Source organism: Sorex fumeus, unplaced genomic scaffold, assembly GCF_029834395.1.
Source record: "Sorex fumeus unplaced genomic scaffold, SorFum_2.1 ptg000037l, whole genome shotgun sequence".
Classification (NCBI taxonomy): domain Eukaryota; kingdom Metazoa; phylum Chordata; class Mammalia; order Eulipotyphla; family Soricidae; genus Sorex; species Sorex fumeus.
The window spans coordinates 59,715,690-59,731,098 of record NW_026606094.1 but is presented as its reverse complement, the minus strand read 5'-3'; the positions used below and the strand labels follow the sequence as shown (position 1 = coordinate 59,731,098).

General features: G+C 34.9%; 1 protein-coding gene across 3 annotated transcripts in view; it reads left to right on the top strand.

Moving 5' to 3' along the window:
* The window catches only part of SNX13 (sorting nexin 13), a 132,449-nt gene that overhangs the window by 81,511 nt on the left and 35,529 nt on the right, over positions 1-15,409 (top strand). For all 3 annotated transcript variants that reach the window (XM_056118048.1, XM_056118047.1, XM_056118049.1), the window contains exons 12-16: positions 2,162-2,261; positions 3,466-3,659; positions 6,896-7,000; positions 8,271-8,403; positions 12,203-12,240. In XM_056118048.1, the coding sequence (XP_055974023.1) occupies positions 2,162-2,261; positions 3,466-3,659; positions 6,896-7,000; positions 8,271-8,403; positions 12,203-12,240 (570 nt within the window). The remainder of the gene's footprint in view (positions 1-2,161; positions 2,262-3,465; positions 3,660-6,895; positions 7,001-8,270; positions 8,404-12,202; positions 12,241-15,409) is intronic.

Below are 15,409 nucleotides of genomic sequence, written 5' to 3'. Positions count from 1 at the left end.
TTTTTTTGTGAGTCTTGCTAGCAGTTTATCAGATTTTTTTTTGGGGGGGGGAAATTCCAGTTCATTAATTTCTACTCTTAAATTTCCTTCCTCTTGCCTGCTTTGGGCTCCTTTTGTTGGTCATTATCCAGTTTTTTAAGTTGTTCAGCCAAATTATTTATGTGGCTCCTTTCTTCCTTTATGAATGCTTGTATAGCAATGAACTTTCCTCTCATCATGACTTTTGCTTTATCCCACCAGTTCTAGAAGGTAACGCCCTCATTCTTGTTTGTTACCATAATCTTTTAATTTCCTCTTTGACTTCCTCTTTGACCCGCTGGTTGTTCTGTAATGAGCTCTTTGTTGTTGTTCTCCATTTCTCTTTGTGATTGCCTTCTACTTTCAGTGCATCATGGTCTGAAAAGATAGTTGATATAATTTATATGCTTTTGACTTTGTGCAGATATGTTTTGTGTCACAACATGTGGTCTATCTTGAAAAATGCCCCATATGCATTGGAAAAGAATGTGTATTTGATTTGACCTTTTGAAGATGAAAGACCCTATATATATTTGCTAACCTCCCTCTTCGTTTTGTCCCTTAAATAATGTATGTTCTTGTTGAACTTTAGTTGATCTATCAAGAGGTGACAAAGTGGTGTTGAACTCTCCAGCTACTGTTATGTTGCCCATCATTGTCTTTTTTCAAGTCTATTAGTTATTTTAAGAATTTTGCTGGTGCCTATACATTTAGGAGTGTGAGTTGTTCCTGATGTACATATACATCGCTTGATCATTAAGAAATTAACTTTGCTGTCTCTTACATTCTTTTTCAGCCCAAAGTTTATGTCATAGGATACTAGTCTGGCCACCCTGGCATTTATCTGAGGGGGTTGTTTGGTTGAAGAATTGTCATCCAGTCTTTGGTTTTGAGTCTTTGCTCTGACTGTTGAAATGTGTTTCTTGCACATTAGGAATGACATAGGAAGATTAAGTATTTTGGATTAGGAAGATTTCATAGTAAGAGTTCATCCAGAACTTTTTGATAGAATTTTTTTTAGATATACTTTGTGAATGGAAAAACTCTTCAGTTCTGCCTAACAATTGAAAGCAAGAAGCAACTCTTAAGGATCATTTTTATGACTACTAACCTCCAACTTGGTGAAGATGTTTAGAAAACTGTGAGGAAAATCTGAATATGTGTGAAGGCAAGCAGTGTACAGATAACTCTTACATAGCAAACAAAGCACTTTGTAGCTATTGTGTATTATCTCATTCTTATTGATTCCCCTATATTTTATTATAAATATTTCTTATTGTCTTCATTTTATTTTTCTATCTATAGCCCCCTCACAGGTAATTCCTGTTCTTTTTTCAGTGTCAGCCGGTTTTGTTTTGTAATGTTTTTAACATACCTGGCAATGTTCAGGTCTTACTTCTGATTCTATCTCAGGAACCACTCCTGGCAGGGCTCCAGGAACCATATGGAGGGCCAGGGGGAACCATATGGAGGGCCAGGGATTGAACTCAGGGGTTGGCTGTATGTGTACAGCAAGTCCCCTGCCTGTTCTATAGTACTATCGCTCCAGTCCCCCACACCCCCCCCCCCCACTTTTTTAAAATTATGAAGTTAGATGCCTTGTTTTACTACATTGAAAAATACATTTCCTGTAGTGAATATAGAGATTTAACTTTGATAGGAAAAAAATTGCTCTTTGGAAATATTGTCTCTTTCTCCAGTAGATTTCAGTCTATACTTAGAAGAGATGCTGCTATTTGTTTATTCTTAGATATACTAAGCATTTGCAATGCCTCTTTACCATTTAGCCTAATAAAATTTTATTTTTCTTTGTGACATGTGGATAAACTTCGAAAATATGACCATTTAGCTTCATTAATCTGTATTCTTTATTCTGGGGGAAGTTATCAACAAAATTTTTAGATTTTTCATTTTGATAATCAAATATAGAAATGAATGTGTGTCATACTTTTAATGTATATTCACTAAAATGACTCTTAACATGTCTATTAGAGATTTTATATACAATTTTTTTTAGGAACTCGCTAAATAAGAAAGAAATAACTTTACTCTTACTCTATTTTATTTAACTTATGTATTGATAGACAAGTAGTCTAACAAAAGAAAAGATAAAATGATAACCAACATCTATTTTGATTTGAAGGAAATAAATACTGTGAAACTGGCAGCAAACTTTGGAAAACTTTGCACAGTCCCCCTGGACAGCATTCTTGTAGACAATGTGGCACTACAGTTTTTTATGGGTAGGTAAATTCATTTTAGGAAAACGTTAATCTTTGTAAATATTGTTAAACTTTAAATGCTCAATATTAAGCATACCAAATATACTTCTCCTTCTTTAAGTGTTTCCACTTTTTTTGGAAACCATATGAGTAAAGATTTGTTTGAAGGCTGTGTGTATTATAACTCTTTTATACATTTGCTCAGTAGTTTTAAAAATAAATTTAGGAGATAATACTATGAATCTAAATTATTTGAGAAAGAGTTCTATATCAGGAATATACCATGCTAGAGCAAGCACTGAGTAGGGCACTTGCCTTTCATGTGGCCAACCTGAGTTTGATATCTTGTAACTCCATATGGCCTCTCAGTCCTACTAAGAGCGATTCCCTGAGCACAGGGCCAGGAATAGGCCTTGAGCCCCGCTGGGTGTGACCCCTGCCCCCCAAAAAAGAATGTGCTATGGATACATACCTATTTGTATCATGTTTGTGCAAGATAAAGGAGAAATTTTGTTTCTGCTATTTTATTTATTTATTTATTTGCTTTTTGGGTCACATCTGGCGATGCACAGGGGTTACTTCTGACTCTGCACTCAGGAGTTATTCCTGGCGGTGCTCAGGGGACCATATGGGATGCTGGGAATCGAACCCGGGTTGGCCATGTGCAGGGCAAACACCCTACCCACTGTGCTATCTCTCCAGCCCGTTTCTGCTATTTTAATAAATAGAAATATTTAATACACCTTTAAATTTTTATTATGTTTAATCAAAATTGCTTTTATCTGGGGGAAATTATCAATGAAATTCCCAGATTCTTTATTTTGATAATCAAAAATAGAAATTTATACTTATTAAAGAATATTGTCCTGATCTTAATATTTTTTAATGTGATTAATATTCTTTTTGCAAGCAGAAGCTGAATGTAAGGTAATTTATTTCTGATTAAATCTTGCATAGCATTTTTATGCTCTAGAGATATTGTCATGAAAAGAGAGAACTTAAAAAAAAATGTGCTTTTATATGTGTTTCCTCCAGTAGTGGTTGTTTTAGTATAACCAGTTCATGACAAAACATTTTGTCACTCTAGGCAGTTGTTAAACACTTTCAAATGTAAGATTTTGAGTATTAGAAATTTTAATCCTCCTTAGTCTGTTTGCCACACAGCTGCAATTATTCTGAAATGTTTGACATTTACATAAATGTTATTATGGATTTTGTGTTATAGATTACATGCAGCAAACTGGAGGTCAAGCACATCTCTTCTTCTGGATGACAGTGGAAGGATACAGGGTTACAGCTCAGCAGCAGTTAGAAGTTTTATTAAGTCGTCAGAAAGATGGGAAACATCAGACCAATCAAACAAAAGGTCTATTAAGGGCAGCTGCTGTTGGAATTTATGAACAGTATTTATCAGAAAAAGTGAGTGTGTACTTCAGTTACTGTTTATCTTTTTTTGGCAGTATTAATAAATATTTTTAGTACTTACAAATATCTATTGGGCTGGAGCGATAGCACAGTGGGTAGGGCATTTGCCTTGCATGTGGCCGACCCGGGTTCAATTCCTCTGTCCCTCTCTGAGGGTCCGGCAAGCTACTGAGAGTATCTCGCCCGCACGGCAAAGCCTGGCAAGCTACCTGTGACGTATTCGATATGCCAAAAACAGTAACAACAAGTCTCACAATCACAATTTGTTGTGAGACGTTACTGGTGCCCGCTCGAGCAAATCGATGAACAGGAGGACAGTACTACAGTGCTACAAATACCTGTTACTAAGCAAGGCACAGTTAACTCAAGAAAATTGTCTCATTTAACTCTGATAATAGTTTTATTATGTTGCATTTTCATTTTCAGGTTATCTATAAAATTGATTTAATTTATTTGCTAAACTCAGATTTGAGGGTCAAACGTATTGTAGAATCAAAGACATATTAGATAGAAAACAAGTGGATGGAAAAAGATAAACCATGCAAAATTAACCAAAACGAACTGATGTACTAATATTAGATAATATATTTTAAGGCAAACACTACTGAAAAACAGAGGAACATTTCATAATGGCTGCTTGATAAAATAATAAAATATAAACTATAGTTAATAACAAAGTTCCATACTTGAACAGAAACTGAAGGAATTTGAAGGAAGAAATAATAGGTAATTAAGAAATAATAGTTGGAGATTTCTTAATTGATAGAAAAATTAGAAAATGACCTACGTCAGTTAGACCTAACATATATATAGAATACTTCTGCAGACAACTGCAGGATACATTTTATTTTCAAGCACATATGGAATATTCTACAATTTATGCCGTTTATTAGGCCATAAAACAAGTTCTATTTTAAAAGTATTGAAGTCATTTGAAGCATGTCTTTTGATTGTAATATAATTGATTAGTAATCAACAACAGAAGGAATTTTGTAAGAAAAATAAACAAGGTGTTTCTAAATAACCTATAAGACAAAAGGAAATCAGAAAAAATTAGAAAATTTTGATTGAATGTATATAAATATTGATATGATTTATAGGCCGAAGTCAGAGCTGAGGAATACAGCAGTGCTGAAAAGATAAATGTGCATCTTTAAATTTCCAGTTAGAATAAGATTTCAAATCAAGAATCTATGTTGTTTTTTCTTAAAAACCTAGAAAAGAAACCCAAAATAAATGGAGGGTCAACAAGAAGAAAAACAAGAATGGAAATCAGTCAAATCGGAAAAAAACTGTAGCTAGAAACAGTAAAACCAAAACTTATTTGCTGAACAATACTAACAAATCATTTTCTAGACAGGCAGGTGAGAAAGATACACATCACCAAAATCATGACTAAAAGAGAGACTAGAATTGCCAGCTCTATAGAAATTTGTAGGCCTATAGAAAATACTATAAATTAGAAAGTAAACAGAAGAATTGGACAGACTTTAGGATTGGGATAGTAAAGTGACCAGGGTGTATGCCTAACATTTCCTGGACCTAGGTTGGATCTAGTACTGCTTGCCCCCTAAACATCAGCAGGTGTGGCCCTGGAAACCTCAGAGTAACATTGGGGTAGGCTAGTGGCCCCTAACACCCCAAGTCCTTAGCAGTACCACATCACAACATGTAGTTAATGGGACCTACCAGATGAAATTGTGTAAATTAAATATGTCAGTAGTAATCTCAGAAAGCCAAAGACATCACATAGTACACAATGGAATAATATTACCCTCCTTGTAATCATCATGTTGTATGTTATAATGTGTATTTACTAGCACAAATATATATATGTATATATATTTACATATATGTATATACACAGTATATATTTGAAAGCATCACTTTAATTTGAAAACTATTGAATGAACTTGCTTTTTAATTTTTTTAATTTTCAAATTTTTCAGTTTAGGGGCCACACTAAGCAATTTTTAGTACTTACTCCTGACTCTGCACTAAGAGATCACTCTTGATGAGGGTTAGGGGGACCATGGTGGGTGTCAGAGATCGAACCTGGGTTGGCCGCGTGCTAGGCAAGCACTCTTTTTCTTTGCTATCTCTCCTGCCCCATGTCTGCGATTTCAAATTGAAGTTTCAATTGATTAAAGTTTGATTGGCAGCATTATAATTTTCAGATCTTTCTTTCCATATCACTGGATTTTTTTTCCTTGTAGAAAGTGTTGTATTTTTTTTTAAACCGTAAGATATTTATTTATTTTTCTTAAGTTTTTATTAGTGAAATACCCTGAGGTACAGTTGTAGACTTACAAATTTTTGTGCTTGGGTTTCAGTTATATAATGATCAAATACCCATCCCTCCACCAGTGCCCATTCTCACCACCACCAGTCCCAGTATCCCTCCCAACCCCCTTCCCCCCAAGCCACCCTACCACTGTGGCAGGGCATTCCCTTTTGTTATCTCTCTCCTTTTGAGTGCTATATCACTGGAATTTTAATGGCATTGTAGAACCAAATTTAGGAGAGGCTAGTTACTCACTTTCAAAAACCATTCAGAAATTCAAATTGTAAGTAACTCAAGGCTTATTCTTTTAGCAATTACATTGAATATTTATTCAGTACTGAATGTTCAGACACAACTATTGACAGTTTTTTCTGTGTGTCAGATCTTGTGCTTAGAGGATTTACATAGACCTCCTTGATTTCTTTTGTGACAGTATGTGGTATTATTTTCATTTTATAGATTGAGGAAATGAAGCCTAGTGAGAAGTAACTTTTTTCAAGGCCCTCCCGTTGATCGTCGATTTGCTCGAGCGGGCCCAGTAACGTCTCCTTTGGAGACTTTGTTGTTACTGTGTCTGGCATATCGAATATGTCACGGGGAGCTTGCCAGGCTCTGCTGTGCGGGCGAGATACTCTTGGTAGCTTGCCGGGCTCTCCGAGAGGGGCGGAGGAATAGAACTCGGGTCGGCCATGTTGGCTGCATGCAAGGCAGACGCCCTACGCGCTGTGCTATCGCTCTTGAATGTGTGTAATCTTTTATGTATTACATGATAACAAGAAAGTTTCTCTTATTTCAGCCTTCTGAAATGTTAGGGTGTTATTTGCAAACCATGGATATGCTTCTGATTATTTTCAGTTCTAAGTCCATTGTGTAATTCTCATTCTAATGAAATGTTACTATACTTAAAAAATCCAACATTGTACTATTACTTTTCTCTGATTTTTAGGCATCTCCACGAGTTACTGTGGATGATTACTTGGTAGCAAAATTAGCAGATACTTTGAATCATGAAGATCCTACCCCTGAAATTTTTGATGACATTCAAAGGAAGGTATTATGTACAACTGTATCATTATATGTTTTCAGATATTTTGTATGATTATAATTTATTTTTATAAGGCATTGAAGCATTATAAAAGTTAAATGATCGCTAATAAGATAAGTTATGGTAATATTTTTATTATAAAAAAGACCATTGTTTTTGTTGTTGTATTTTAAAAACAAGGGTAATACTTAACATTGAGTAGTTTTATTTGAATATTACTAATGAGCTTAATAGCAATCTGAAAATTTTACAGGTGGATGTATAAGTGCCAAGACTAAAATTAATTTAACCCTTTTGTTAGTTTGGGGTCCATACCCTGTAGTGCTCAGGTGTGCTTGCTCCCAGCTCTGTTCACAAGTCAGTCCTGGCAGAACAGGAGTTGCTGGGAATTGAATCCAAGCTTTCTAAATGCAAAGCTTTTGCTCCAGCCCATTGAGCTTTCCAGCCCTCAAATTTATTTATATTTGGGGGGCCACACCCGGTGAGTGATGCTCACTCAAGAATCACTCCTGGTGGGCTCAGGGGACCATATGGGGAGACATGGATTTAACCCATGTTGGCTGCTTGCAGGGCCACAGATCCTGCCCACTGTACTATCACTCCAGTCTTCCTCAATTTTATTTGTGGGGTGGGTGGGGGCGGGGAGGGTGAGGAACCACATCTGTCGATCATCAGGAGTTACTCTTGATTCTGCAATCAAGAATTACTTCTAGTAGTGCTTGGGGGACCATATGGGATGCTGAGCATTAAACCCAAAGCTTGGGTATATACAAGGTAAGTACCCTACCTACTATACTATCGCTCTGGCCTTTAATGTGTGCCTTGATATGTGAACTTACTACTTCCTAGAAAACTATATGTAGCCTATTTGTGACTTACTCTACTTAGTACTACTAGGTATTGGAGTGACCAGAAAAAAATTATAAATCTGGGGGCTGGAGTGATAGCACAGCAGGTTGGGCATTTGCCTTCCACGTGGCTGACTCGGGTTCGATTGCCAGTGTCCCATATGGTCCCCTGAGCACTGCCAGGAGTAATTCCTGAGTGCAGAGCCAGGAGTAACCCCTGAGCATCGCCAGGTGTGACCTAAAAAGCAAAAGCAAAAAAAAAAAAAATTAATTAAAAAAATATAAATCTGTCAGTCTTGTTGCAGAGGCAGATATCATGCAAATATAGTCTAAACTTATATAAGACTTCAATATAGCTTTTGACAAATTTTATTTGGTAAAAATTAAAACATTATTTGTATTAGTAATTGATACTTTATTTCAATAAGGTATATGAACTGATGCTACGTGATGAAAGATTTTACCCTTCCTTCAGACAGAATGCACTTTATGTGCGTATGTTAGCTGAGCTGGATATGTTAAAAGATCCCAGTTTCAGAGGATCAGATGATGGTGATGGAGGTAAGGTGGTTTACAGTACACATTTATATGTATAAATGTGTATTAATATATAATATGTATATTAATCTGCTTATAAGAAAAATATCCTTTACATGAGATTAAAAAGATACTTGAAACCCAAGTGTAGATTGCTTTTATATTTAAAAATCTATAAGTTTATGGCAAAGTATAGTTACTATACCTAGAAAATTAAGAACTTATTATTTAGAAATGGGAGTCTCGAGTCTTTTACGAAGATTATTTTCTTGGGTTGGGTCTTCTATATATTTTTATGGTAGTTTCTCTTTTGCTAATCAGTAATAATACTTTAACAATAGGATTTGGGGAATATTAAATGAGCTAACAGGTTTTGATTCTAGAGCCTATCATAAACTATAAAGCATCATTTAAACTCTGGTTGCATCTCTCCCCCCTCCCCATGCTCAGTTCCCTTGATTATAGTACTTTTCTAAGTCTTTTGTTTGTTTTGTTTTCCTTTTGGGTCACACCTGGTGATGCCCAGGGGTCACTCCTGGCTCTGCACTTAGGAGTTACTCCAGGTGGTGCTCCGGGGACCATATGGGATGCTGGGAATTGAACCCATGTTGGCTGCTTGCAAGGCAAACGCCCTACCCGCTGGCAATTCTATTGCTCCAGCCCCAGTATTTTCTAAATCTTACACTGCATGGGAGACTTTTAGAAGTAGAAGAAGATACAAGAGTCTTTCATCCTGATCTTCCTGAGATTTTTTTCAGAAATAAAGAGACTGTGATTCTTTATCAGAGTATTTAGATTTTACTGCTGATATCTGTTTGATATTAAGTATTTAATTCTTTAAACATCATTTTCCTCAGTTGTGAATGCAGAATTCTTTCAGTACTGTCTTACCTAAGAGGCATTGTCAAGTTAAATGATGTCTCTGAAAATAATTTATAGACTAAAACTAAAATACTAACTTTTGTTAGTGTTAAATAAGCGGTTGTGTAGGAATAGTGCTAGAGGCAACTCATATGGCACAGTTTTCTGAATTCTTAGCCAGTGACCAGTTTTCTGGGATTGAATTCAGAAGTGTTGCTAGCTCTAATTAAATTGATGTTTTGATGAACTTGCTGCTATGTTTTACTAAGAAACTAAGCAATGCAAGTAAAATGTAAGTGGAAAATACATATATGATTAACTGGAATAAGTTGAGGATGGTGATATGTTAGATGATGAATATTACTTTAAATTGCACCTTTATTATGAAGGTGTCCTAACCTCCCCTTTTCTCTCCATGTCTAATAATTCCTATATTAGCAAGCTTTTACTTCATTAGTTTTTATGTTGGTTATTGATTGACTATCTTGGGGTTTTTACATTAATACTCTCACTGGATAATTTATTTATAAATTGCAGTTACACATTATTCGTTTATTTAATTGTATAATTAAGGATTTTGTTAAAGAATACTTCAGTGGGAACTGAATAGTAGATGTAATATGCCTCATGTTCGCTGTGTAGTATTAACTCTTGAAGAACCTTTCACAAAGTGCTTATGAAATTGACGGTTAGCAACTCTACCTCTAGAGAGGATGCTTATGTTTTTATTGTTTAATTTACTAGTTAAATTTTTTCTTATTGTGAAAATTATTTGCTGTTTGATTCTGAGTGAAAGAAGAGAAATTGAATCATAATCAGCTAGTTGTAAGCTTGTAAATAATACATTATTTTAAATGACAGTGATATTTTCTATGGGATGGTTTCTGATCCCTAAGAGAGCTCTTGGAAAGTCTTCTAAATTGACTTTTAGCTGCAATTCAGTTGTTTCCTCCCAGTCTGTTTTCTTGTATACAGCTAATAGAAGCAAATTATTTAGAAGCCATCTCAAACATCCCAAATAGCATAAACTTAAGATATATTAAAAACTTTTGGGTCACACCTGGTGCAACTCAAGATACTACCCCCAGGTCAGTGCTTGTGGACCCATGTGGTGCCAGGGACTGAGCCTAGGGTCTCTGTCCAGAGCATGTGCACAAACTAGAATTTGATATGCCAAAAACAGTAATAACAAATCTCACAAAGGAGACTTTACTGGTACCCCCTCAAGCAAATCAATGAACAATGGGAGGACAGTGCTACAGTGTCCTGATGTTCACATTTTTTGGTCATAAACTTGTTTTCTGGCCTAGTTAAGCTTCTTGATAGTATATTTTTAACATTCTGGTGCTTTGGTTTTTAGACATTTTGAAACAATTCACTGATCGTGATGGCTCTTGATTTTTAAAATGCAATTTACAATTAATTGAGTCTAAAATAATGGACTAAATCATACTATGTATGATAGTATCCTCTGGTAGTTTTCTTTTCTAGCGAAGAGTGTCATTCCTATATAAACAAATGTCAGTAGGTAGTTAGCTCATGGTTTGCTTAATGCATGCTCTCTTCCCTTCCTTCCTTGCCTTCATCTCTTCTACTTCATTTATTTCAAGATTGCTTTCCTTCATTCAGAATTACATTATTTCTAAGTTTTTTAGTTTCATTTTAAAAAGAATGTGGTTTCATCTTTAAAAATATTTAAGTATTTTGTTAAAAATTTTAATTCAGTTACACTTTTCTCACATGCCAAATAATAATTTTTTTTGTTTTCTGTGTGTTTATAGGCAATTATCAAAATCACACATAAAAGTGGACCCAGATTAAATTGTATTTCTATATTTTATTGATTAAGAATGTAAATTATGTCTTGCTTTGCTCCTGAATTCTCCTTTTAACTTGACTTGTTTTTGGGTGGGAAGATATAATAGATAGGCAGACCACTAGAGAAGGGAGGAAGCATATTACTGAATAAGGAAGATAGAAAACTATTTTAAACACCTAAACTATGTTGAATGCTCATTCATTTTATTCTCACCTTAGTATATGCCAAAGAGAAACCTAGGTGGAATTTTCTATATTTTATGACCAGAGATCTGAGCAACCAAAAAATATTCTTCAACATTTAAAAGTTGAAATTGAAAAGTCCTATCAATTGCCTCCTTCTGGAAGTAGAAGTTTGCTTTGAAGATTTTATAATCCAGATTCACAAATACTTGTTGGAAATTGGAAATTTACCTTAGACTATTTGTGAATATTACTCCACACTGCATACTCATTTGTTTAATGAGGTCTCTATCTATGATAAATTTACTTGGATATGAATTAAAATTGAGGGGGGGAGTGATTGTTATTTATTTTAATAAGGTATAAGTAATAAACTTCCTAACATTAATTTTTAAAAAGTTGTCTTAGTTGATTTTTAATTAAATAACATTGCATGTGAAATTTTACACAACTTTTGTTCTGATATGTATTAATGTAAGGAGTTAACCTTGAAAGATTTTGAGCCACATCTACCAAGAATAACTAAACTTAATAGAGAAACTAGATATTAATTTATTCACACTAAAAAGTAATTTTTTAACATTTCTTAATCCATGTAGTAATAAGTAGCAAAATACCTCTGTAATTTTATAGAGGTTTTCACTCAGCTGTATTTTCTTAATGTTTACGTTGTATTAGGTGAGTGCTTAGGATGCTTTGAAAATAATAATTGTCCTCCTGTACATGAATGCCTTTTAAGGGGTAGGTTGTCCACTAATATACATAGGTATATTTGCTGAAATTCCTGGCATGAAAAAAACATAAACCTTGGGGGAATTGTATATTAGAGAATATTGAACCACAAAATTCTTTATTCTTTGTTGTGTGACTTTTATTCTTTGTGTGTGCGCCTTAGGAAAAGCTGTTGTTTTAAAAGTTTATTTTTTTAACTATATACTAAGATTAATTTCCCCTCCCACAGAATCTTTTAATGGGTCTCCTACAGGAAGCATAAATTTGGTAAGTACTGTATGGGTCCTTTAAGAAGTTAAATGACTTGATAGTCTAAACCTTAATAACAATATATAATTGTCATATTAGAAGCTCCCAAATTAACATTTAGTGTTATAAGTATAATATTTTAAAGAAATGTTAAGTAGTAAGTAAGTAAAGGCCCTCCCGTTGATCGTCGATTTGCTCGAGCGGGCCCAGTAACGTCTCCATTGGAGACTTTGTTGTTACTGTGTTTGGCATATCGAATACTCTTGGTAGCTTGCCGGGCTCTCCGAGAGGGGCGGAGGAATCGAACTCGGGTCGGCCATGTTGGCTGCGTGCAAGGCAGACGCCCTACCCGCTGTGCTATAACTTGAATATGAAATGTAATTTTTAACATATTTAAAAGTAGATTTAGGTCATGTTTGTTAAATCATTTGTAGTAGACAAAAAATTGGTATTTCCAGTGCAAATATTTAATAGTTTTAAGTGATTAGTATTATGAGAGACAGTAAACTTAGCACTTCATGCACATAAACTATATTGGTACCGGTTTTTCTACTCTTGTATTTACAAAAGAAGTATGAAATGAGTTGTGATATCTGAAAATTTCTAAATAATCTTTCTTAAGGTCTTATTAAAATTCAGACATTGTGAAAAAGTTCACATATTTATTTGCACTGCTTTGTTTTGAACCCTGACCCTTACATATTTGAGGCTCAGAAATTATACCTGGCAGTGCTCAGGGGACCAAATGGGATGCCAGGGATCAAACCCAGGTTGACTGTGTGCAAGCAAGCTCCCTAACCGCTGTACTATCTCTCTGGCTTGTAAAGTCACTTTTAAGGACAGGTGCTTTATTATTTACATAAGTCAATATTAAATTTAGACCTTTTAATATCTGGAATCCTTTAGGTTCTCTTTAATGCATAGAAAATTTTTAATAAGATAGCTACATTTATAACAACTTGATTATGGTAGTTTATTTTAATATACTAAGCAGAAAAAGCATTTAATATCTATAGTTAATATTGACGTTACAAAGATTTCTTAATTATAGCTGTGCTTGTTGACTTGTCATGGGGCTGGAGCAATAGCACAGCGGGTAGGGCGTCTGCCTTGCACGCAGCCAACATGGCCGACCCGAGTTCGATTCCTCCGCCCCTCTCGGAGAGCCCGGCAAGCTACCGATAGTATTCGATATGCCAGACACAGTAACAACAAAGTCTCCAATGGAGACGTTACTGGACCCGCTCAAGCAAATCGATGGTAAATTTATTATTTTTTTTCTCAACATGAGAGCTGGAGTGATATCACAGTGGTAGGGCGTTTGCCTTGTGTACAGCCAGCCCGGCCAAGCCAGGTTCAATTCCTCCACCCCTCTCGGAGAGCCCTGCAAGTTACCAAGAGTATCTCACCTGCACGGCAAAGCTTGGCAAGCTACCTGTGACATATTCAATATGCCAAACACAGTGAAAACAAGTCTCAAAATGGAGACGTCACTGGGCCCGCTCGAGCAAATGATCTGTTAATATGTTTAAAATAATAATAATGAGTAACTCCTACTGTCTTTACTACTGCTACTATAGGAGCAATCCTAATACATTTTTTTCTTCATTGTTTAATGGTTTCTGTGATTTAATATTATAATTGGAATATGACCCTAGTAGATAATAATCCAAATTTTCTAATTTTACATTTCCTCTCAGGTTCAGCCTTTCACATTAAAATAAAAGCGGTGCTTTTTTTTGGTCAAAATGTTTTATTATGGGGCATTTGATCACTTAACATGAGTGATTTAAATTTTGTTTCAGGGTGTTTTCACTTGTAAAGCAGGCATAGAGGATTTTAACATCATCACACCATCGGGAAAGTGAGGTGGAGTCTGAACTAGACCTGCTTTAATGATTCCTCACTTGTTCAGGGAATCCTGTGAATCATCAATAAGGAATTATCATATTTTGCTTCTCTTAACAATCATTCAGTAGACACAGTTTTGGCTTTCTTTGAATGCAGTTACGTTGAAGTTATTGAGGTGCCTTAATAATGATTGGCAACCCAGAGTTTATTCAGCTACTATAGTTTGTAAATCACAAAGTGATTTGATTACCTGATCTGAATCAGATAATATGTTGGAGTTCCCTGTAACCACTTCTATGTTCAGTCCATGATACAGAGTACTCATTGGTCTTAGCATAGTCTAGTCACATTCTGTCAGTAAAGGTAGGAAGCCAAATCAATAAAGGCAAGGGATATATTGGGGAAAACATACAGTTTTTAAAAATTGTTTCTTTTGAAAGTAAAATTGGACAGATTCAATCCTCACAGTAATGAGTGTGACAATATCTGAAATAATGTCATCAAGAAGGCATTCAGGGAACTTGAAAGGTAGTACAGGGTTAAGGCATTTGCTTTGCATGTGGCTGACCCAAATTTACTCTCCAGTATAGCTGTCCCCCTGAACACTGCCAGGAATGATCGCTGAGCTTAGAACCAGGAATAAGCCATGAGCATAGCTGGGTGTGGTTCCCAAATAGACAACAGCACCAAAAAACCCTGCAGACTCATTAAAGACTCATGGCCAGGGTTTTCATTGAAGAGATTGAGTAACTTTCCTAAATCAGTATTCCCAAGTGCCATCCAAGTGCTATCCTTGGAAGCAATCCTAAGGAGAGAAATTTTAATTCTATTATATTAATTAAATTTTCACTGTGATCTTGCCATCATTGTTTGAATGTCTTATGTCATCTTGCATGTATGCTTGGGTGTTTATATGAGGCAGAAAAGCTTTTCATTTTAAACAAAGACTATAACTCATAAAATGTTGATTCTGGTTCTGTAAGAATAACAAAAATTAATTTGTTTATGAAATTATTTTTGGAAATTATTAAAAATATAATCTTAGGCTTTGAATTTACTTTTTTTTATAAGTAATAAAAAATAGTCCTGTTGTTTTGGTATGTGTATTAAGAGGTCTTACAATGTTTTATAAATCTTAAACTTAGTTCTCATGTAACACTACAATGTAGATGCCACTATATTTATTCTTACAAAAATATTGTTTCTAAATTAGAATAATTATTGAGAATAGAGTTGATTATAGTTTATTCTAACATTTAAAAATGAAAATATAAATTAAAAAATATCAACTTGAATCTACATTTTACTTTCATTGCCATATGGTGCATGTGACTGA